Below are 22,644 nucleotides of genomic sequence, written 5' to 3'. Positions count from 1 at the left end.
ATATTAATGTTAATAACATTCGCACTTTATTGTGATTTTCAGCATCATAACATTTTATGAATTATAATATAAATTTTATTTGCAATTATTTTTATTTCTTGTTTTCTAAATACTTAATTATAATAATGCTGGCTCTGTTTTTTAGCGCGTTTAAATGTTTTGGTGCTGCAAAAATATCTTCAATGTTTCTTGTTCATGGCCTTATGACTTATCTAACAAGTCTTGTTTAATATTATTATGCTTGTTGTTGTGTGCAGATGCAATAGTTGTCAATTAATTATTCTATTATAGTTTTTTTTTAATATTTTCATTTTGTATAAACTGATAACTTTACTGCATTCTTTCATTAATGTTATACTTACATACATACATACACATACCTTATAAATTGAGAAGCACTGCGTTTTTGAGTAAATTATATAATGTATATGTGTCTAATTATACCATATATTTGCTTTTTTTCGTTTATACATACAATAATGTATACACCTATACATACATGTGTATGTATATAACATGATAATTTAATATTTAGAATAATACATATACATACTATAGCTAAATATTTTGTATATTATGGTTTATGGATGTACATGCATAATTAGCATTGCTGCTGCTATTTTAATAAGTAAAACATAAGATTTAAAAGATTTCATAAAGTTGCTTGTTTACAAAAAAAAAAAACGCTCACAATTTTGAGGGACAAAGGTGCACAATATTAAATGCTGTTGCAGAGTACTTAAAAAAACCGAAATTACATTTCTCAACAATGTGTAGCTAGCGAAACTGATTAACAATAAGAAAACACATCTTAAATAATATAAGAAATATTGATAAACTATATTTCTAAACACTTTACACATTTGCCAACTTATAACCTTATAATTTTCGCTACTTCCATTTTATTGTTTGTGGCATAACATTTCGGCACAAAGTGAAAAAAAATGTAAAATATAAACAAATCAATTAAGTATATTTTTATATACAATTGAAATACATATATTTTTAAACATTAATGTTTGTAATAATTTAGAAGTGTTGTTCCTTTACTTAAGGCCAGAGTTTAGTAATAGATTCATTGCCTATACTCCTTAGAAATTCTGAAAACCTCTAGTGACTGAAATTCATGTACAAAAATGTTGTTGTGGTGCTTAAAAAACATAAAATGTCCATAGCTAACTTACTGCTGAAATTAATATTTGACTGCATGTAAATACCAGTTTTTTTTATAACATGCTACCATAGTAGTTAGCGGTGCTTATTGCTTTCACATTAAGCACACAACAACTGTTCAAATTCCATAAATAAGATAAATGTCTGAAGTTCTGTTTTCAACATTTAGAAAATAAATCTCTTCATTTGGCTTGCAAATAATTTCTATTGCTCACTCCAGTGGCTTCCGTTAGTAATTCATGTTTGCGGACATTCTATATGTATGTACTTGTGTTATAATATTTCATTTATAGTTTAGTGATTTTGTGGAAAACAAATACAAACAGCTCGCCAACATTAATTAAATATGCATGTACATATATACTTAATAAAGTATGTAAGTTACTATTATAAACAAATATTTAACTTAAATGTTTCAAATATAATGTTAACCATTCACTTTCATACAACTTAAGTTACTATTAATGACATATAATGCCATTTCGTTTACTTCTATAATTTTTTTTTTCACAAGTTTTTAATATTTTTTTTTTAGCTTATTGTGACAATTGCAACTTGTTTTTGCATATATTTTTTATATATTAAATTTAGCTTTTGATTTAAATCAAAAATGTTTTATTTTTTGTTCGTGTTATTTTTTTTTTAATATGCTTATTTTCGTTTATTTTAAATTTAGTTTCTTTTGTTTCAATAAGTATTTGATTATTTAAGCGTCTCGACATAATGATCATTATTTATTATTTAAAAAAGTTGCTGTTCTAGTTAATTGCGTGAGCACACTCGACGTTGAAAAAGAAAAAAGTATGAATTTAATGAAATAATGAAAAAAAAATGTATGTACTTTCCCTTCGTTTTTCTTTTATGTAGACTGTTTTAATTAACTCGCTCCTCTGCACCGTTATTGAATAAAAATACGAGTAACCAATTATTTCTATCTCTTGCCTTTTCTCTTCTTCTGCTGTGGAAATAATTTCCATATTATGTCAAAGAAAAATAGTTTAACTATTTCTTTATGTTTTGCATTGCTTTGGCAGATTTGTGTGGAATGAAATACAAAATGGCAGCAGAATAACTAAAATATTAAACTAGGCGTAACAACACATATTTCAATATAGCAAACTAGTAAGAGGGTCTATATTACAAACATCTCAATGTTATTTTATGAACAAATACACATTTAGCACAAAATATATATTTGCATTCCGCTGTAAAAAAGTATATTAATCGACAGAAGAAAATCTTGCCAATTAAAAATTATTAGAACTTTACAAATCTTTTTACGAAGCTAGATATTGAAACCGATTGCATTTATTTTATATAAGCGAAAATAATTATTTAATTGTAATAAGTACGAAATGAATGCGTCATTGAATGTTTAGTTTAATTGGTTTGCTGTAAGATTGTTTTTAATGCTGCTTATAATATACGTACGTACGCCTGCCCTTATTAATATGACTACTTTATTCAAATAACATCATCTTTCTTCATTTATTACAAACAAGATTTTATTCGTCAAGTTCCATGGCTTTTACTACCAGATAACGCAAAAAAAAAAATGAAAGTTATGCAATCACACGTAAATTTATAACCAATCGAAGCCTATGATTACGCCCGCAGTATTGGTCGCACTACCGTACAATTCTTGTATATAATTTCGGAATATTTAATTTATTGTATCCAAAAATTTTTAGGTTATTGAGTCTTAAATTGAACCATTTATCAAAATGAAATAATACGTAGAGTGCAAAAAGAATACTTAAAGAAAAATAATAAATTTACACAATTTTGTGTGTGTTTGTTGTAATTTTTTTTTTTTTATTTAACCAATAGCATGTTTTTCACTTAACACGCAAATGTTGCGTCGTTTTTAGTAGTATATACTATTCTTTCAAGAACAACCTCTGCTACGCATTGTAGTTGGACATTTATAGCGCGATGTTTGTCTTTTTTATTTCTTAAATATGTAATTTTAGTTTTTTGCTTTTTGAAACATGGTAATGTTGTAATAATGTTTTATTAACTTTGCCGCCCTCTCTTTCTCACTTAAAAATTATAGTTTCCTACGTGGAAAGTAAAATTATTGAAGTTTTCATATTTTTGTTATGTTTCTCTTTCTACTGTGAATTTCCAACTTATTTCATATCAAAGTTCGTATGAACAAAAAGAAAAAAAATCAGTTATTATTAATAACAATTTTGGTTTTATTACAAATTAAGCAAACATATTACTGCATAAATAGTTGTTATTCTTACTGATTTCGCATAAATATTGTATAAAAAAAACACACTCCCCTCTAAAAGTAGCTGAAAGTATATAGCCGAGGCAACAATGTTTTAAGGAATTTAACAGAATCGTAATCAGAGTACTGTACAAAGTTTTGGTTTAAGGCGTTTATTGTTTTCAATTTTATTTTATTTATTTTTTGTTTTTATTTCTTTGTGCGCAATATAGTAGACGATTTAGTTTGTTTGGTTATACTGGCGCAGCCAGCTGTACTCTTCCTTTTCCGCGCTTTCACTCTACTTCTCACACACTTTTTTCTCTCCACTTTGCTTATGCTATGAACGTTACAAGAATGTCGTGAGCATGTATGCCTTGAGGCCAAATTTAAAACTAAAAACATTAAGTTTTTTGTTGTTTTGACTAAAGACTTACACACAACAACGTGTTTTATTGCTGTTTCTATAATCAACTGCCAATCGAGGTTTGGTTTTGTTAATTATTAGCACTAATCGTGAGTTATATCTAACTATATGTGTATATAATATGTATGTATGATGCTATGAGTTGTAACATCGCCTACGCCTACGCATTCGTCTCCATGTCATACGTACGTCCTTGTATTTCGCTTAATATTACGGTCAAAACTTGATCGTATAATTTGTTTGTTTTTGTTTGCCCTGATTACACAGTAGTGATAGCAAGTAGTGAGTGATAGCATTTGCAGCAGCGATAAGTATAAAATTTAGAATTAAGCATAATAATTATCCTTAACGACGCCATAATGGTGGTGATGATGTAGAACTGAAGTAGATGTGGGAGTTTTAGCTAAAACTTATCCTGAAATATAAACAGATTATTTGTTGCCGCCACAGCGATTATATTCTCTTGCGGATGCCAAGCGGTGTGCAGTATCTTCTTATTGAAGTCGAGACAATCGACACTAATCTCGTCTTTTTTTCGTTTGCCACCGGTGCAAACTTTACGTGGTTTAAGCACCGTTTTTGGTTTGATAATGTCGCGCGACGCCTCCAATGTGACATCCTTTTTCGAATTGCGATCAAACACTCTAAAGAAATTATTATAGCTGCCCGTCATTATGGAACTGTCCTTGCCATTCCAACAACATTCGAATTTGTCGAAAATACAGTCATTCTCATACAGTGAACAGAGTTTAATGCGTAAGTATTCGTGAACCTGAATTAAAAAGAAAAACCAAATTATATTCAGCATTTTAAATAGATTCCGTTAACTGTTTAGTTGCACTCATTTGTTTGAAAATAGAAAAAACAAAATGTGTTTTTCATCAACTAACCGGATAGGTTTCAATGGGTTTCGTTTCCATGTGTAAATCCCACACTTTAATACTTAAATAGTCCCTAGAGATCATATAACGACCCGAATTGCTGAGCTTTACATCGCTTATCGAGCTTATAATTTCACTGAAGAAGCTGCGATTCGTTGGATTTTCCGGCTCCTCGAACTGTTTGCTATGTCGATCGCACAGCGCAGCCGAACGCATATCACATAGACGTATTGTGCCCTTCGAACTCGAGTACACGAACACATTGCACTCGGTTGGATGGAATTCGGCAGCGGTTATGACCTCCGTTAACTCTTCCATATTAGCTGGCTTAATATCGACGATATTGAAACTTTGATCGGTCACCTCAAGATGCCACAGATTGATTCGTAAATCATCGGCGGACAGATAGGTCTCTTGGTCAGAATTAACGCTAATTGAATTGATGTGATAGGTGTGTGCATTGGCGTAGTTGCGACGTGGTGACGCTTCCACCATAAGGGGAATTTGCTTAACTGAAGGAACTTTTAAGCCAGTTATATTTTGCGGATCCTTCGCCAGACCGCTCTCCTCCTTTGTATTATAGCCCTCAAACGATTTATCACGTTCACTGACCTTCCATAATTTAACTGTCTTATCGTTGGTTGACAGTAAAAAGTGCGCAGGATTCTTTCGTCGCAGCCATCGTATCTTATTGATTTTCTCCTCAATTTCCAATGACTTTAGGTAATCGAACTCGGGTTCATGCGATTGAAAGGTTGAGTAAACATTATATTCACCCCGACGAGGTATTGCCGTTTTCGACATTGGATCGCGCTGTAAAAACATAAAATCGTTTAGTGAAAATTGCTTTGTAAAATTTTTGTAATTTTAAAATATTAATTTGTTTATATTTTGGAAAATATTTCTCATACCTGAAAGATGACAACACGTCCGCCTTTATCACCTGTTGCCAGCAATTCACCATCATGATTGAATTCCACACAGGATATAATATCAGCATCGGTGACGTCATCGTCTAAGGCGCCTTTTATCTGTGAGAAGCACCACGAAGCTTCTCCATTACCTGAAAGCAAAAATAAAAAATAAATAAATTAAATTAGTTAAAAAAACTAAATTATTTAAACAATTAAGAAAATACAATTCTGGAAATGTATGTATGTATTTGACAGACATTTTCGATTCAATTCGTGAAGATCTAGTATTATGCAAATGTATGTTTATAACATATTTTATTATGAGATTACATATTACCTGCTTGAACAATTTATTTTTATTTTTTTTTTCTTTTTTTTTTTTTGAACTGACAAAATACTTAATTTACGCTTAATGAAATAGCAGTTGCAGACTCAACTCGCCAACGGAAGAATAACGATTAATATTTAACTTATCGTTGTTTACCCAAAAATATTTGCTACATACATACACATCAACTAATACGAATACTACTGGTAAAAACTAAAGCGACGAATAGAAAATTATACAAATTAATTTGATTTTGAACAAAGCACCTCTGCATTGCAACAAAATACTTTATTTAGGGGTTATATTGTAATGACATTTTTTGAACTTATAAGAAAATTTTGAAATTCAAAAACCTGTTGCTTCGGACTTTTCAATATATATTTATATGTCTCAACTTAACACATTTTAATTTAGATATTAAAATTTTAAAACGCGGTCACTAAATTCTGAATAAAATAAATAATAAAAAAAATGGCATTAATATATAAAACACCCTTTAAAGCAATAAATGATTGCTTTATGAAATTATAAAAGTAAATACGTGTGTGTACATATTTATGTACATACTAATAACAAATTGATTCCATTATCGCTGGTTGCCTAAGGCCTTAATTGCGTCATCAAACACTTTACGTGAACTAACTTATCCACATTGAGATTTTAATTGATTTTTAAGTGTATAAATAATATATAACATTTATAAAAATAATAGTGAACTTTATGTTTTCTTTCATTTTTAACTTAAATTTGATTTCATTCACACACAACTACTATATCTATATATGTACATCTATGCTTTCTATGTTGTTTTACTGGTCTCTGATTACTTTTGTTACTAACTAAACACTTCCTGACCTCATTCAAACATCCAACTGTATCCAAACATGTGCAAGTGTTTGCATACAAACAAAAGACATATGTAGGTGCATGAGTGTGTGACTTCCAATAACCCGTGTGTGTATGATAGCATGTGCCGGCAACAGAAGTGAAAAAAAAAATGTTCGCGAGTCGACGTCATGGTTTAAATTCTTATTGATTTGAATATGTGCAATAATTACGTCATAAATGAGAGCAGAAATGGAAAACATTTGAAAATTTAGCATATACTTTTGTATAAATAGGATGTAGCATGCGAAAAACTACAATGACAAACTACAATAAATATTTGCATCGACTTAGAGAATTGTTGCTCGCTTGTGGCATGTTTTCATAATGGGCTCATCAAAGGCGTACGCACGATAGATAATAAATAAATTTCTATTTTTAGTTTTAGGGTTTGATTTGTGGCAAGGTCGTGTATAACTGAACTAATGAATATTGAGGGATAACAAGTGGGCATGAACGTAGCAAGTTTGATGTTTCTAGTGAATTGACTGTGGTGGTATTTTTTACTGAATTTTTATAGGCTGCCACATTTATTTGTGTCCAAATGTTTGTGCCACACAAATATATACATATATTTTATTGTATACTTATTTGTATTTACTAAATAGCTGACGACATCAGTAATGTAAAAATGCATTAATACATCAAAATCAATTTGTTTTCTTACAGCTTTAACGGATACAATGAGTTGAGCATATAAGCATTTACGAGGACTTTCCAGGTCAAGGAATTACACATGTAAGTGGATGTCAAACAAACACTTTTTTTTGTTATTTGCGCTGCTTCTGGCAGGCATAGCAACAATATTTTTTATAACCTGCATTTCTTAAACAGATATGTAAGTCCAAAAGACCCCTTTTTTCAAACTGCTTTTTTCTGTAAAAACCTCAACGTGTATAGTTTTTTATATAGTAAATAATTAAACTTTAAATACATTTCTAAAAAAAATTTGAATTTGGAACCGGCCAGTATTTTTAAAGAAATATACTCCAAAAGACCATTTGTCACGGCTGTTAAGTTAGGTTTGACAACAAATTGTTAAACCTCTACTTATAAAGTGTTATTCCAAATTTACAAAAGTGTTGTATTGAATAATATTAGAATAAATAAGATCGTGTAAAACATACAAAATACATGTCGAAGGCAGTAAAAAAAATATGCATCCATACATGCACACATACCAGTATGTATACTAAAGGGGGAACTTACCGGCCATGACAACTTAGCAATGTGCTGGATGCAGCAGCTACTTATGGCGACAGTGATGACAATTTTATCTTTGTGTTATAGTTCTCGAATATATTAGGACGACTTGGTGCCAAAGTGTTCAATAAAAATATTGAAAACAACAATAACTTTGCACAATTTCACTTATTATTATTATAGCACTTTTGTCTTCTCTTTTATATTTTAAACTTATGTCTTTTTTTTTGTACTTGCCTCTACATTAAATTTATTTTTATTTTGTGGTTTCAAGAAAAAAGTGCTTTGACTTGATTTTTCACGTATTCTATCATATATTCTCTTTACGCATATTCAATTCGCACACTATAGTAGAAAAAAAAACAAAGAAAACAATAAAAAAAAAATTAGCCGACGAATAACGAATTTGCACAATTTTTCTTTACACTCGTTCGTTCACTTTGTATGGTATTTGTTGTTTGTGAAGAAAAAAAATGCAGGCTATGGCGTTGTCGAAAACTACAGCGACCGGTGGTTGCGGTGCTAAAAAAAAACATACAAAAACGTCAAAAATACATATTGTGCAAAAGCACAAAAGAAGTGTAACGCGCCATATTACTATACGGTGTCTGCTTTGCTTTATGCTCACGAAAACGTGCAATAGCGGGCGGAAATTCCCAAACACATACCGAATGACAGTAGAAAGTGCAATTTTCGTTTTATTCTGTTTGTTTTTCTTTTATACAATGTTGATTATGTTAGCTTCATTGCTTTTCCCCCTCCCCTTCTTTAAAGCATATTTCTTATATTTTTAGTAATTATTTTCCATTACCGACGCTTTACTGAAAATGTACTTAAATTTTTAAGTCGTCTATCTGGATTTATTAAATGCAACGCATAACCTTTAATAGTTTTATTGCAAATAGCGCTCGTATGATTATATTTATACCGGCTGTTAATTGCACATATTACTATAAAAAAATTCGCATTCATCCTTGGCAGTTTTTTTTTTATTTTATACACACCGCGTGACTAGTTTTTCTTATTTTATGTTTTCGAATGTGACGTATTAACTAACTAACTTATGTGCTAGGAATTAAAATTTCTACAAACTACGACAATCAACAATCGATGTTTATTTAACATGTAACATCAATATCTACACACTTTCGTGTCGGTGGATTACTTTACGGTAGAAACTTATATTTGCATTGAACTGTTTAATAAGCAATCATATTTTAATAATGCTAATATGAGTGTAAATAAAAATTGCACTTCACATGTATAACGTTTCGCATTCATATGACAAATTTGGAATAAATAAGTTAACACAACTGAAATTCCACCAACTCGGTTTTATTTCGCGTAGATTTTGCTCTTGTTCGTTTCTCTTCTAAATTCTTTTTAACATTTTACTCAATTGCTTTTATGACGATTTTTATTCATTTATTTTTTATGCGCTTTATTCGTTTACGAGTTTGCATGTCGTTTGCTAGTCAAAAGTATGCTCGTTGCTTCGCAATTTGCGGCGACGGCAGCTGCTGCTGCTGCTGCCGCGAAACAATGCCGACGAAGTTCGCACAAAATCACAATTGCTGTTGTTGCATTTGTCGTACCTTCATGGCGACTTGCAAATTTACCTAGTTTTTCATACCACTTTTTCCCAATAAGTTCGTCACAATATCGTTGAATTTCAACAAATCCTAACTTATGGCATTTTTGCTAAACGTGCACACCTTTTAAACACTTTAAATTGGCAATGAAACGCCGAAAAATTTGAGGAGAAACACCGCAAATAACTTCGCGACTGCTTAAAACAAATTACGAATTTAGAATGGCAACAATTCAGTGTTGCCAAGTGTTTTTTAGTACTATATTGTTAAATGTTTTCCCATTTTTACGCATATTAATAAATTAAGAAAAAATATCTTCGAATAAAATCAGAAATCTACATATTTGTATTAATTAAGTCTATTTATGAATATACGTACTAAATATATGAATATTTAAAGAAATACCGGTATTCGTATGTATATACAAATAACTAAGGCGAAATAAATGTGTGCGTTTGCAACACTGTTGCGGGCTATGTTTAGTTTGTTTTACGATATTAATTCAAATGCTGAATGGCTTTGCCAGTTAATGTTTTGAGCGTAATCGATAATGAGCGCAAACAACAGTCGTGGCGTGAAGTTTAATGAAATTAATACATTGCGTTAATTATAGTTATTGTACTAGATATTCATAAAAATTAATGCCTTCATTGTGAGCAGCTATTTTATTTTATTAGGGAAATATCTGAATAATTAAGAGCAGCTTGATTGATGTATTTATGGTATCTTAAACTGTGTACAACAGGGTGCTTCATATATATTTTTTCTTTTAATTTGGGTACCTTCGCATTTACATGCAATTTTTTGAGAAATTTTGTTTTATTAACGGTTGTTAACAAAAAGTAAATTCTAAATAATGCGCTAACGCATTTTATTTCTATTTTCTTACGCATGCATATACAGTTGAACTTCCCTAACACGAACTTATTCACAAAAAAACTTGCGAGTTAGAGAGACTTCCGGTAATTTATATGAAATTTGATTTCTATGCCAATTCAAGAGCTCGAGCGAGTTATGGAGAAGTTCGTGTTATAGACGTTCGAGTTATAGAAGTTCTACTGTATTTTCAGTAAACTTACTCTGTACTTTTTTAGTGCCATTAATATTTATGGCCGTATTGAGCATATTTCCAATTTTGGTGAAACTCGATTGGCGCATAAAGGTGCGTGGCGGTATGGGTGGTGGTGGTTCTGGTTCCAATATCGGATTTGGTTTCCAACGCTCCATTTTCGGGCTCTTCTCACTGCTTGATAAAGTTTTCCAATCCATTTGAATGCAACTTCACTGAAAAATTATTAAGATAATTGAAATTAATCTGAAATCTTAATTCAAATCACATATAAATTTAATTCAGAGTATTTTGTTACTTCAATTGATTAGTAATAATTATTAATTTTTATACTAAATATGCTTTTTATATGAAATTGCTTAAAAATTTTAAAATATACATAAATTAGAGAACCATAATCGAAATTATCTGTATATAAAGATATTAAGTTAATTAGTATAATAATACTTAAAACATACAACTTTTGCTTTTATGTGTCTGTTTTATTGTAAATATATATTTTATACGTTGCTGTCTATATATAATATAGAGATTTTCTGTACGATTTCGCTGGTAATTTTTCATCTCAAATATCAATATTCCAATATACTATTACACATACTACTATGCCTCTGGTTGTCTGCTGTACAAGGCGTTTCAATTTTATTTTTTTTCATTTAATAATTTGTGTACGGCATGCAAATATTTGCTTGGCACACACGGCGTATGCGTGATTTTCATTAGTTGACAAGTGATAAATGTCGCGCATACGCGATGTACAACTATTCCTACTTACATACAGACATAGTTTGAATATGCATATCCCAATTTGTGTTGGTAAAGATCAGAGTATTCAGAGTATTTGCAATATTTGTCACATATTAACTTTTCATTACTCCGCTTCGTCAAGCTGTTTATACCACCTTGCTATATGTGAGTGTAGCCACACTCTTCTCAAGCAATAAAACAACAATAGTCTTGTAGATATGTATGCATGCGGTTGTTTTTGGTGTTTTGTAGTTGTATAACTGCATATTCCTACGCATATAGGTATGTTTATTAAGAGTACTGTTGTGTATATGTAGTTGTTGTAGAATTAACAGATCATACAAGCGACTGAATTGTCACTCGATTTGTCCAGTAATTAGCACATTTTCATTGTAATGCTGCTGTAGATAAATTACATACATAAATACATACATATCTACATATATGCATATATAATCAGTAGCAAGAAGCTGTTTGTGTTGAAACTAAAAAATTTTGTATGAAAAAAAAATCTGCTCAAAATTTTACTTACCTAAATTGAGAAAATTCAGTTTTAATCATCTAGAGACTAACTTTTTGCATAAAGGCAATAAAATATTTAAATAAAAAAAAAAATAAATTACATAATCCCAATCTGCCACAATTGTTTAAACAAGTAATATTTGCGCTGGCCATTTCGACATTTTGAAGATTTCATCTTTTAGCACGCTTCATTTGCTGGAATTTGATGTTGTTTATAACAATTTGCATTTTCGTAAATATATTATCACGTTGTGTCAATAACAAATGAGAAATTCAAGCAAAAAAAAAAAAAACAACAACAACAAAAAACATAAAATAAATTGAGCCAGATTATTTTATTTTGTTTATAGAAAAAATTAAGCAAATTATTTGCTTAGCAATAATGCAATAGATACATACAAATGTTTACTGGCTTAGCTGAACTGTCTGTCAGTCAGCTGGTTAGTTGCATATAAATTTATATACATACATATATATATGTACATACTCGTAGATACAGAGTGCGAAGTAAACGAAATATCAATTATCGAATTGTTTCTTTAATATTAGTTAAGAGGAACTATCTCTCTCTCTCTTTCCGATTTTAGCTTGCCAGTATTTTCATTTTCATATTCCCTATATGCCATTTCGCTGTCTTCCGTATGGAGGGAGTTATATTATTAGAAGAAAAAAATTCCCTCCTTACCAATATTGTCGGTAAAAAAATTATTCGTAGCTCTGAGGCATACGGGGCCTTGAATACTTATGATCCGATTTCGGCGTTTTTTAGAAGGGCGATATCTTCACTAGTGCTTACTTTATATACTAGTGTTAAGTAAACGATTCAGATCGACTTCAATGTGCTGGTATATGGGAAGTAGGCGTGGTTGTGAACCGATTTGACCTAACATATCATTGATAGATATTATGAACCGAATTTCATTGAAATTGGTCGATTAGTTTCGGAAATATGGTCATTGACCCATAAGTGAGCGGAGCCACGACAATTTTAAATTTTCTCTACCAATTTGAGTGCAGCTTTTCTGTACCATCGTTATAAGGAAATTTAAGGCTTCAGGTAGTTTTCCTTACTGAATTAAAGAATTTTTAGTAGTTTTCAACATAACCTTTGTGTGGGAGGTGGGCGTGGTTATAATCCGATTTCCTCCATTTTTGGTCTGTATAAGGTAGTACCTAAAAGAAACGACTCTAGAAAGTTTCCTTGATATAGCTTTAGTAGTTTTGTGGGCGTGGCAGTGGTGCGATTTCGACCATCTACGAACTTATCCTTCTTTTGGTGCCAATAAATACGTGTACCAGGTCATCAAGATATCTCAGACATTCAGAATTCAACTCTACTCGTCACCCTGATCACTTTGGTATACAATATATAACCCTATATTGACTCTATTATACTCTCTTAGCAACTTTTTTGCGAGAGTATAAAAAAATACTTGAATTTTCTCTCTAAAAAACCATTCGGTGCCACCAAATATATGTGATTGTCGAGCATTCTTTTTCAGTGCTGTCAGTATGTTTGACAAATTGCCATATTAACCAACCAATAATGATTGTCAAACGATCTCAACTGACATACGATTGTCATATCAAATGTCAAATAGTCGCTACAGTGACGTCAGCATAGCAGTTAATAACGAATTCGCTGTGTACGTGCAACCAACGAGTTAGACATTTATGATTTACAATGTCTTTGGATATTAATACGTAAAGACTTACTACGGGGCGAGGGAGATATATACATACATATAAATATATATAACAGTTTGTTGTTGTTGTTATTTGAACAATTGTTTGCACATTTGTTTTTGTTTTCGTTTTTTGCGCCCTATTCTGGTGCAATGTTTACAAATGTGTAGACACACACACACACATGTACATATATGTATATTATATATATATATGTATATATATATATGTATATATATATATGTATATATCTAAGTATTTGCATAGCCACACTTGTGAATGCTGTGCCCAACGTGGCGCTAATGACCGTAAAGACGCAAAAACACACAACAAAATAATATCAAGTGCAAGCCAAGTAAGGCTTCGCAGTCGGTCAGTTGGTAACTGACAGCGTCTGACGTATTTTTTTGCCGCACCCGTCTAACGACGACCAATTCGTCGTGCAGTCGTGCGTAGAAGATGGTCGCCAATAATGGATCGCATGAAGCAGCCACTTTGAGTGCGCTTAAGCACGTAAATACTTGCTGGAGCGGATGTGTGGGCGAAAGCAGACGGCTGACTAGCCGATGACCTAGCAGAGAAATGAGCCAACTGGTGTGCTTACAATTATTATCCAGCAATTTATCCAGCTTCGGAGAGTGCTACGAGCGGACTTTAAATAGTAACGGTACTCATCTCATTAAAACCTTCACAATTTGCTTATTAACCCCTAGACGAAACCAGTGTTGAGCTGCATGAACTACGACAGTTGAATGCTTAATCAATTAATCGGATATTATCAAACAACAACAGCAATCGCAATACCATAATAATATTTGACGAAATATTTGCTCATAGAAAACTGCGACCAAGGGACGTTGACACTGTGAACCAGAACTTGGCTCGCTGGTGCGATTGTGGCCTCTAAATTTGCAAAGCAAAACAAATAACAATAGTCATCATAACGATACACACACACACACATACACCAATAAATACATACATACAAGTAAATGGACAAGAAAAGCAACGAAAACTGAGAAATTATGTTCGAAACCATAGAAATACATCTAATTGGGCAAAAAGCAAAATTAAAACAAGAAATACATATTTGCAAAGAGCAAAGAGAGCTGAGGAAATAAATAAACAAATGACAAACAACAATAAAAGAAATAGAAAATAAAACAAAATAAAATAAAATAAACCAAAATAAAATAAAATAAAATAAAGTAAAGTAAAATAAAATAAAATAAAAAATAAAATAAAGTAAAATAAAATAAAAAAATGAAATAAAATAAAATAAAAAATAAAGTAAAATAAAATAAAAAATAAAATTAAATAAAATAAGATAAATAAAATAAAATAAAAAATAAAATAAAAATAAAATAAAGTAAAATAAAATAAAATAAAATAAAATAACATAAAAAATAAAATAAGATAAATACAATAAAATGAAATGAAATGAAATGAAATAAAATAAAATAAAATAAAATAAAATAAAATAAAATAAAATAAAATAAAATAAAATAAAATAAAATAAAATAAAATAAAATAAAATAAAATAAAATAAAGTAAAATAAAATAAAATAAAATAAAATAAAATAAAATAAAGTAAAATAAAATAAAATAAAATAAAATAAAATAAAATAAAATAAAATAAAATAAAATAAAATAAAATAAAATAAAATAAAATAAAATAAAATAAAATAAAATAAAATAAAAAATAAAATAAAAATAAAATAAAGTAAAATAAAATAAAATAAAATAAAATAAAATAAAATAAAATAAAATAAAATAAAATAAAATAAAATAAAATAAAATAAAGTAAAATAAAATAAAATAAAATAAAATAAAATAAAATAAAATAAAATAAAATAAAATAAAATAAAATAAAATAAAATAAAATAAAATAAAGTAAAACAAAATAAAATAAAAATATTGCTGAGACCTGCGCCTCAAACACACACTGACCTCAACTCTGCAATGGCAAACCCACACACAATTGATATGTGTATATGTAGATATATATTGCTGTCTAATAAGACAGCTGGTAAACAAAGAAGCAGTGCATATTGAGAATTGGCAAAAAATACTGTGTGCATATTAAATATTTGGTTGACATCACTTTTTGTCATTTTGAGCATTTTTCTTAATCAATTCACTAAATTATTATTCTTGCGGTTTTATTTATTTATTTTTTTTAAGAACACCTTGAGAGCTGTTCGTATGTTTGTATATAGGTGTATTACATATAAAGCATTAGTGTATCGATAAATTTATTGCTAAATACAAATAAAAAACTATTTTTCGCTTTACGCTTTGCCTAAAGAGCTTTACTCCTGTCCATCATAATTTGCGACACGCCAATTATGAAGAGTTCGAGCCAAATTTTTGACAGCTATTGTGCTAGAGTTCGTATACACAAATTTATGGCAAAAAAGTTTTGAGTAGTTGTTGGTGACAATATATCATTTCATATTGCTAATGTGCATGTGCTTTTAATAAATAAAATTTCTTAATAAAATAAATGTATATACAAGTATCTATCGGAAAGTTTCTAAATTTGATTTTGAACGTTAATGGATTGTGTCTTCGGCAGAATATGTGTTATATATTGTTATTTAACTTTGCGCCGAAATGTAGGCAACAGATTATTTATTATTAATTACTTCAGTGATTGTAGCAGTAAAAAAACATGCAACCGGCTAACAAATCTGTTGGTAAAACTGTCAACTAAGTCACTCTTTATAAATCATTTCCCTTTCTGCTGATCAGTTAGGTGTTTGACACTTTCTGCCAATCACTTTTTTATATCTATATACCTCACTCAACATCTGATACATTATTGCTAAGGATAAGTTTGATAACACTAATTGACAAATACTCTCCAATTTGTCTACTATGCCAAACGCTTATCAGCTTTTATATTATAGCAATTTCGGTGATAAAATGGTTTAATGGGCCAACGGCATCAAATTTGGCACTTATTGTTGATGGAAATTTAGATAATATTATGCAATTTTTGGCTTTTCTTGACAATGCTTGTATAATTGTGAACTATTATTAGCTTTTATTGTCAAGTATTTTGAGTGAAATTATTATTATTTTTATCAAAGTAATCAAAAGTCAGTGTTAATCACTCAGTTATTTGAACTTGACTTGAAACAGTTTTTTCAACACTTTAAGGTTCATAAAGCATTTTTTTTAAGAATTCTCTCCACTGCGAAATCTATATACGTGCTTAAGGGGTTTCGACGCGTAAAAATGGCTTATTTTCAATATTTTCTTCTATTAAAAATTTATTTAATTAATTCAAACTTTTTTCTGTCTTATACATATTTAAAGAATAATTTCTGAAATAAAAAAAAAATTAAAAAAAAGGAAACAAAAAAAAATATTATTTGGAATTTTGGCAGACATTTTTCCAAAAAAAAAATGAGAATTTCGGTCAAATTTGCTTGACATTTTGTTTTTTTTTTTTAAATAGTTGTAATTGAAAAAATAAATAAAATTCTTCGCCCAAGCACGACTAAATTGTATCTCGAACACCTGTGCAAAATTTCATTAAGATCGGTTGAGTAGTTTTCGAGAAAATTTGACAACCGACTTTGACAACACGGTTCCGAGAAAAACGCGTTTAAAGTTAATTATTATTAAATTATTATTCGGGATAATATTATTATTTAGGATTTTTTAAACCGACGAAATCTATGTAACCCCTTAAACCTCATAAGATCAAGCAGGGTTGTAGCAACACCTAAAGCTTATACCAACAAACAACAGCTAAATAATGGTTACACAAATCAATTAGCTCCTCAACGAATTGTTAAACGAAATCATTGCCTTAGGACTACAATTATTTAAACTAGCCGATTTATTTTTCTTAAATATTATATATGGATTAATTCTAACCTCCAAAAAGGTGAACAAAATAATCGGTGATTTATGTGTGTTAGTATATTTACATATGTGTTGGTATATAAGCAGTTAAACTGAGCTTAAAAAATTCGACATTTTGTCGCACTAAGTACGAGTAAGTGTTTATTAAATCACAATCGATTTGTATGCAATATAAGTTAAGCTTAATATTTACATATTAACATATATACACACACACACACACACCTCTATTTGTTTTTGTTTACTATATCGGTTAATGTTTGCATACAAAATCAGCTAACAAGCTGACAGGCAAACAATTTTAACAACAACTTCAGCTACAATAAAATTAGCAACAACAACATGCACAGCAATGCCACGCAAAGCTGTTAACCTCAAATTGCACATGATCAACGCTACGCGTCTATTGAATTCGATTTGGTGAACTGCTGATATTGCTGGTGGGGGTTGGTGCTTTCGCCACATTAATGCTATAAAATTAATTTTATTTGTTTGATTTATTATTATTTTTTTCTTCTTTCTACGTTTAGAAAATTCCATGTAAACACAGTTGTCTTTAGATTTCGACTTTGCTTTAACCTTTTTTATTTTTTAGGAACGAAATTTTATTGTTGCTATCGTGGTTTTATAATAAAATACAGTTAGAACTCGCTAAAATGCTTTAATACATATACAGTTGAACTTCCCTAACTCGAATCCCCATAATCCTCAAAACAACTTCGGGAAGTTCGAGTTCAACTGTATGTAGCTTCCATTTCTCTCGGTTATTCTTCAATATTAGTAGCTTATCTGATCAGCTGTTCAAAACCCAAAAACGATCAGCTGATTAAAAGAAGGGTTGTAGTAAAACTCAGAGAACATTTACAAGGGTTGTTCAAAAGCGCTGGCACACTAGACATTATTGGAAAAAATTGGTATTGTATTGCACTCTCTTAGTACTCTCTCACCTGAGAATTTGATATATTGAGATCACTTTTACGAGTACATATATTTGTGGTTTTGGATTGATTACGCGTTGAATTGTGCATAAACTCTCGCAATTTATTTATTTTTTAATATTACTAAGATAACAAACATTTCGTCCCGTATATTCGGCATAAAGTCCCCTAAAATAATATATATGGTATATGGTTTTGCTTATATGCTTAGTTTTGCTAAGATAACTCACGAAGTTTGAAAATATCATATGAGGTATATGGGGTCTTGAAGAAATATTAATCTGATTTTGCATATTTTTGGCAATATTTTCGGTAAAAAATAGGTCACAAGCACTGAGGTCCGCACGTTCGCCATTTGGGTACTTGAAAAGTTGAAGTCCAATTTAGCCAAAGTTTTGTTCCGATATCTTCACTGGTGCTTAATTTAAATTTTGTAAAGTGAACGCATCAGATGGACTTCAAAATTGTGACATAAGGAAAGCAGGCGTGTTTGTGAACCGATTCCACCAATTCTTCAACTATACCAATTGGATGCCAAAAAACTGTTACGTACCTAATTTCGTTGAAATGCTCAAATAATTCCCGAGATATGGTTTTACAACAATAAGTGGGTCCATCATGGTGCATTCTGGTGTTTAAAGGAAAAACACTCTATAAAGTTTGATATATTGGTCTACTACTTTGCTTTCGCCGTTTTTGTGTAAATTTAAGTTTTTTTTTTGTATAAAAACGGTTACAAATGTCGGTGAGCCTCAGCCGCACTTGTCTTGGAATTAAAAAAGAAAAGCTAAATTTCTCGCAAATGTCGAGAATTCGGTTCAAAAAGTGACATTTTCAGTTGAGAATAAGTTTGGGATGCAAACAGATCTCTACAAATATTTTGTTGGGTTAATGTTGACGCAAATGTCCAAGATCGATATAAAACGATTTAATCGATTTAATCGATCAGTGCTTGATCCTAGAGACATTTAGTGGAAAACGGCGGAAGCAAAGTTGTAGACCTAATAGTAGCGACATCCAATTAGAAAACATTTTCCAATAAAAACCAATTTTATATGCCTTTAGGCGGTTTCTCTACAATAACAATGGCGCCAGTTATTTTTGACCAATGTACAACATTCAAAATTTTAAAATTAATTAATTTCACTATTTAAATTGGATCATTCTCGAATCCAACTGAATACACACAAGAAATTTCATTCAAATCGGTCCAGCCGTTTAGGAGTAGTTCAGTGACATGCATATGATAAAAGAATTTTATATATAAAGTTATACAGAAACCTTAATAGTAAGCAGGACCACGCCCACTTTCCCCAAAAAAAAAATATCATCCAAATATGTCCCTCAAGTTTGTAGACCGCTCTAACGCTAACCAGAGAGTCACTTCCAGGTTTCCAGCCTGAGTCACTTTATATTGTTTAATGATCACTTTGTTTCTGTTTTTTCTTTTCTTCTTTTCTTCATTTAACCAATTAATTGTGATGGCACCAAATATAAATACACATAAAATAACGTAATATATCCGTACAAAGTATTTTTAACTTACCGACGCTAATTATCCCTTGCAGCAGCTGCCTGATTGGAGTTGTGAGAAGCAAAGCCTTGCGGCAAAAGCGCTGCTATGCCTGCTGAATAACAATTTTATTTCAATTTTTTGACGCTTTTTACCAAGTAATGTCTCAGTGTATTAGAGCTGGCATTCAAATTCTGTGATTTGCGGTCACACTTAATTTCATTTAGTTTTAAGCGATTTGCAAATTAACACACAATTCGACAATTGAAAAAACACACACAGCACGTGGAGTCGTGCATATACGAAATTTACAGCATATAAATATATTTGTGTGTAATTTTAAGTTTAATGTTAGTTCTTGTGTTACTGGTTTTTCGTTTTTTTTTTGTTCTCGGTCTCGGCTTCTTCCTTTCGTGCGTATTTATATCGGTTTCACGCTTTTATTACACTCTTTCTGCGTTTAAGTTCCACACTAACTGTGTTTATTTGCTAATGAAGACATTTTTTTATTTAGTTTACTTTATTAAAATATTTTTTTCATATTTTTAAATCTTTTTGTTTATATATTATATAAATTGGATATTAATTTGAAACACTCTTAGTTTTTTCTTCGTTTTCGTTGCTTTTTGTTATTATTTTTGTTTTTTTTTTTTAATTTCTGAAGTTGAATGGCTTCGTTGTGATATTTTTGATTTCAAGTCTAAACGAAACTCAGCAAATTTTTTTTTCAAGCTCAACTCATTTTTTAAAAATACACTTAAAAATATATAATTTCTGTTAATATATTATTTGTGGTATTTATTTAATGTTATTAAAATTATTCGGATACAGAATTTAAGCTCGTTTTATTTAAATTGTTAGAAAATAATTTGTTATAAAATTCTTCACGTTAGAAAGCAATAAATTAATTTAAATATAATCCAATAATTTTATTTATTTTAAAATAATATTCGAATATTCTTTGTTTTTTAAATCTGTTTCTGTTTGAATTTTACAAATTTAGCGGTGTACAAATTAAGTTTTTGTTGACCAATGGCCACCTTATCAGTAAAACTATCTACTTGTACTAAAATTTAACAATGGTTAGATAATTTTTAAAATTATTTAATTAATTGTTTTAAGGTAACATAATTTTTTTAAATCACTGTAAACTATTTGCCAATATTCAAAAACGTCAAAATCTTATTTATTGTTTCTAATTTAATGGCTACCAACCGAATCATTCATCATCAGCACAAAATCATTAAAATCAGTAGTGTTAGTTTTACACTAATTAGTGAGACTTTTTAACCTCAAATATTCTATGAAGCTCAAAAACGATTTTTTTGCGCTAATTGTCACACAAAAATATTGTTTTATTATTTTTCAAAACTTTTTCTTCACATCTTTATAACGGAAATATATTTGCTCATGACATTCATAAGTTCAACATTTTTTTATTTAATTATAGTTGTGTATATATAGTTTGATGCATTTGTATTATTTTATTGTTTTTGTTTTTTTTTTAATTCCAATAGTCCTTCATTGCAATAATATTAAAAATATATATATTAACCACTTTTTAATTTGCATAATTTTTACATTGTTTTCTGGTTCGTTCAAAAACACTATTGTCACTGCACTATAATGCACACCGTCGATTCACTTCCTTTCCGCCTGTTGCTGCCGTCATGTCGGCGCTATTTCTTTTCACTATGCACTTTTTTCGGCCTCTAACATATCGCTGCCTCGCGAGTTTACTTTGTCTGTGAAATCATTTTCGGCCTCCAAGTTATTTTGCGTTGCTCCATACATATACACAAGTACATTTGTCTATGCTTTCAAATTTCTTCCTTCCTTTACTCATACGCACTTTTGTTGTATGTATGTACATATGTATGTGCATACTTCCTTTGCTTGCCTGATTGCTTCAAAACGTTTTGCGGTTTTGTTGTTTCGCGAGTCGCATTGCCAACGAAACTGATTTTTTTGAAATTGTAAAAATACACAAAACGTCCGAATGTGCTTTAATACCAATACCAATACCAATACTGCAACAACAATAAAAATAAAAAACATATTTTATTTTAACAGTTTGTATTCGACGATGCTCTTTAGCGCATTTGTACGGTATGCATGGTGAGCGTTTCAGTTCAGCCTGTCACTGCCCGTTACTCACATCATACATATACTCATATGTACATATGTACGAGTATATCACATACGTGTAGTAGTAATACTCATACTACACTATGTTGCATTAGTTTTTGCAAAAAGGAAACGAATAAAAAAATAAAATTTAATAATAATTTTGAATATCAATTAATCAGCTAGCACATAGTTGAACTTCCATAACTCAAACTCTTGAATTGGCAATAGAAGTCAAATTTCATACAAATTATTTTCCATAACTCGTCTCAGTCATAGGTCTCTCTAACCCGAAGTTTTTGTGTGGATTATTGTAAATCGAGTTAAACTGTAGACATATATAATTCTAAATTAAGAAATTTTCCACAAGCAAATATTACTTTTTTTTTAAATATTTCAATAATTACGTTTACGTTTAAAATTCGTAATCATTATGAAAGGCTAATCTTTGTGGAGAATATAAAGTTGAAGCTCATTTGCATAAATGTATGTATGTATGTATGTTTCAAGTCGGTATGATTGTATAAACTTCTTGGGGAATT

The 22,644-nt window shown here is 30.1% G+C and overlaps 1 protein-coding gene across 7 annotated transcripts; it reads right to left on the bottom strand.

Annotated features, from left to right (window-relative positions):
• Positions 1-403: 403 nt before the first annotated feature.
• On the bottom strand, positions 404-21,933 carry LOC105209154 (protein phosphatase PP2A 55 kDa regulatory subunit). 7 transcript variants are annotated; one of them, XM_054225379.1, is made up of 6 exons: positions 21,557-21,933; positions 20,009-20,464; positions 10,701-10,905; positions 5,611-5,762; positions 4,709-5,512; positions 404-4,590 (listed from the first exon to the last, which is right to left on the bottom strand). In XM_054225379.1, the coding sequence occupies exons 3-6, from the start codon at positions 10,888-10,890 to the stop codon at positions 4,222-4,224; spliced, it is 1,515 nt and encodes a 504-aa protein (XP_054081354.1). In that variant the 5' UTR covers positions 10,891-10,905; positions 20,009-20,464; positions 21,557-21,933; the 3' UTR covers positions 404-4,221. The 7 variants fall into 7 exon arrangements, with proteins under 7 accessions (XP_054081354.1, XP_054081353.1, XP_011177709.1 ...); XM_054225378.1 differs by lacking the exon at positions 21,557-21,933 and adding an exon at positions 21,191-21,405; XM_011179407.3 differs by lacking the exons at positions 10,701-10,905; positions 20,009-20,464; positions 21,557-21,933 and adding exons at positions 8,036-8,374; positions 9,745-9,889.
• Between the last annotated feature and the right edge of the window lie 711 nt (positions 21,934-22,644).

The sequence above is a fragment of the Zeugodacus cucurbitae genome, chromosome 2, assembly GCF_028554725.1.
Source record: "Zeugodacus cucurbitae isolate PBARC_wt_2022May chromosome 2, idZeuCucr1.2, whole genome shotgun sequence".
Lineage (NCBI taxonomy): Eukaryota > Metazoa > Arthropoda > Insecta > Diptera > Tephritidae > Zeugodacus > Zeugodacus cucurbitae.
The sequence above is the reverse complement of the archived record's forward strand: the minus strand, read 5'-3'. Positions and strand labels throughout refer to the sequence as shown.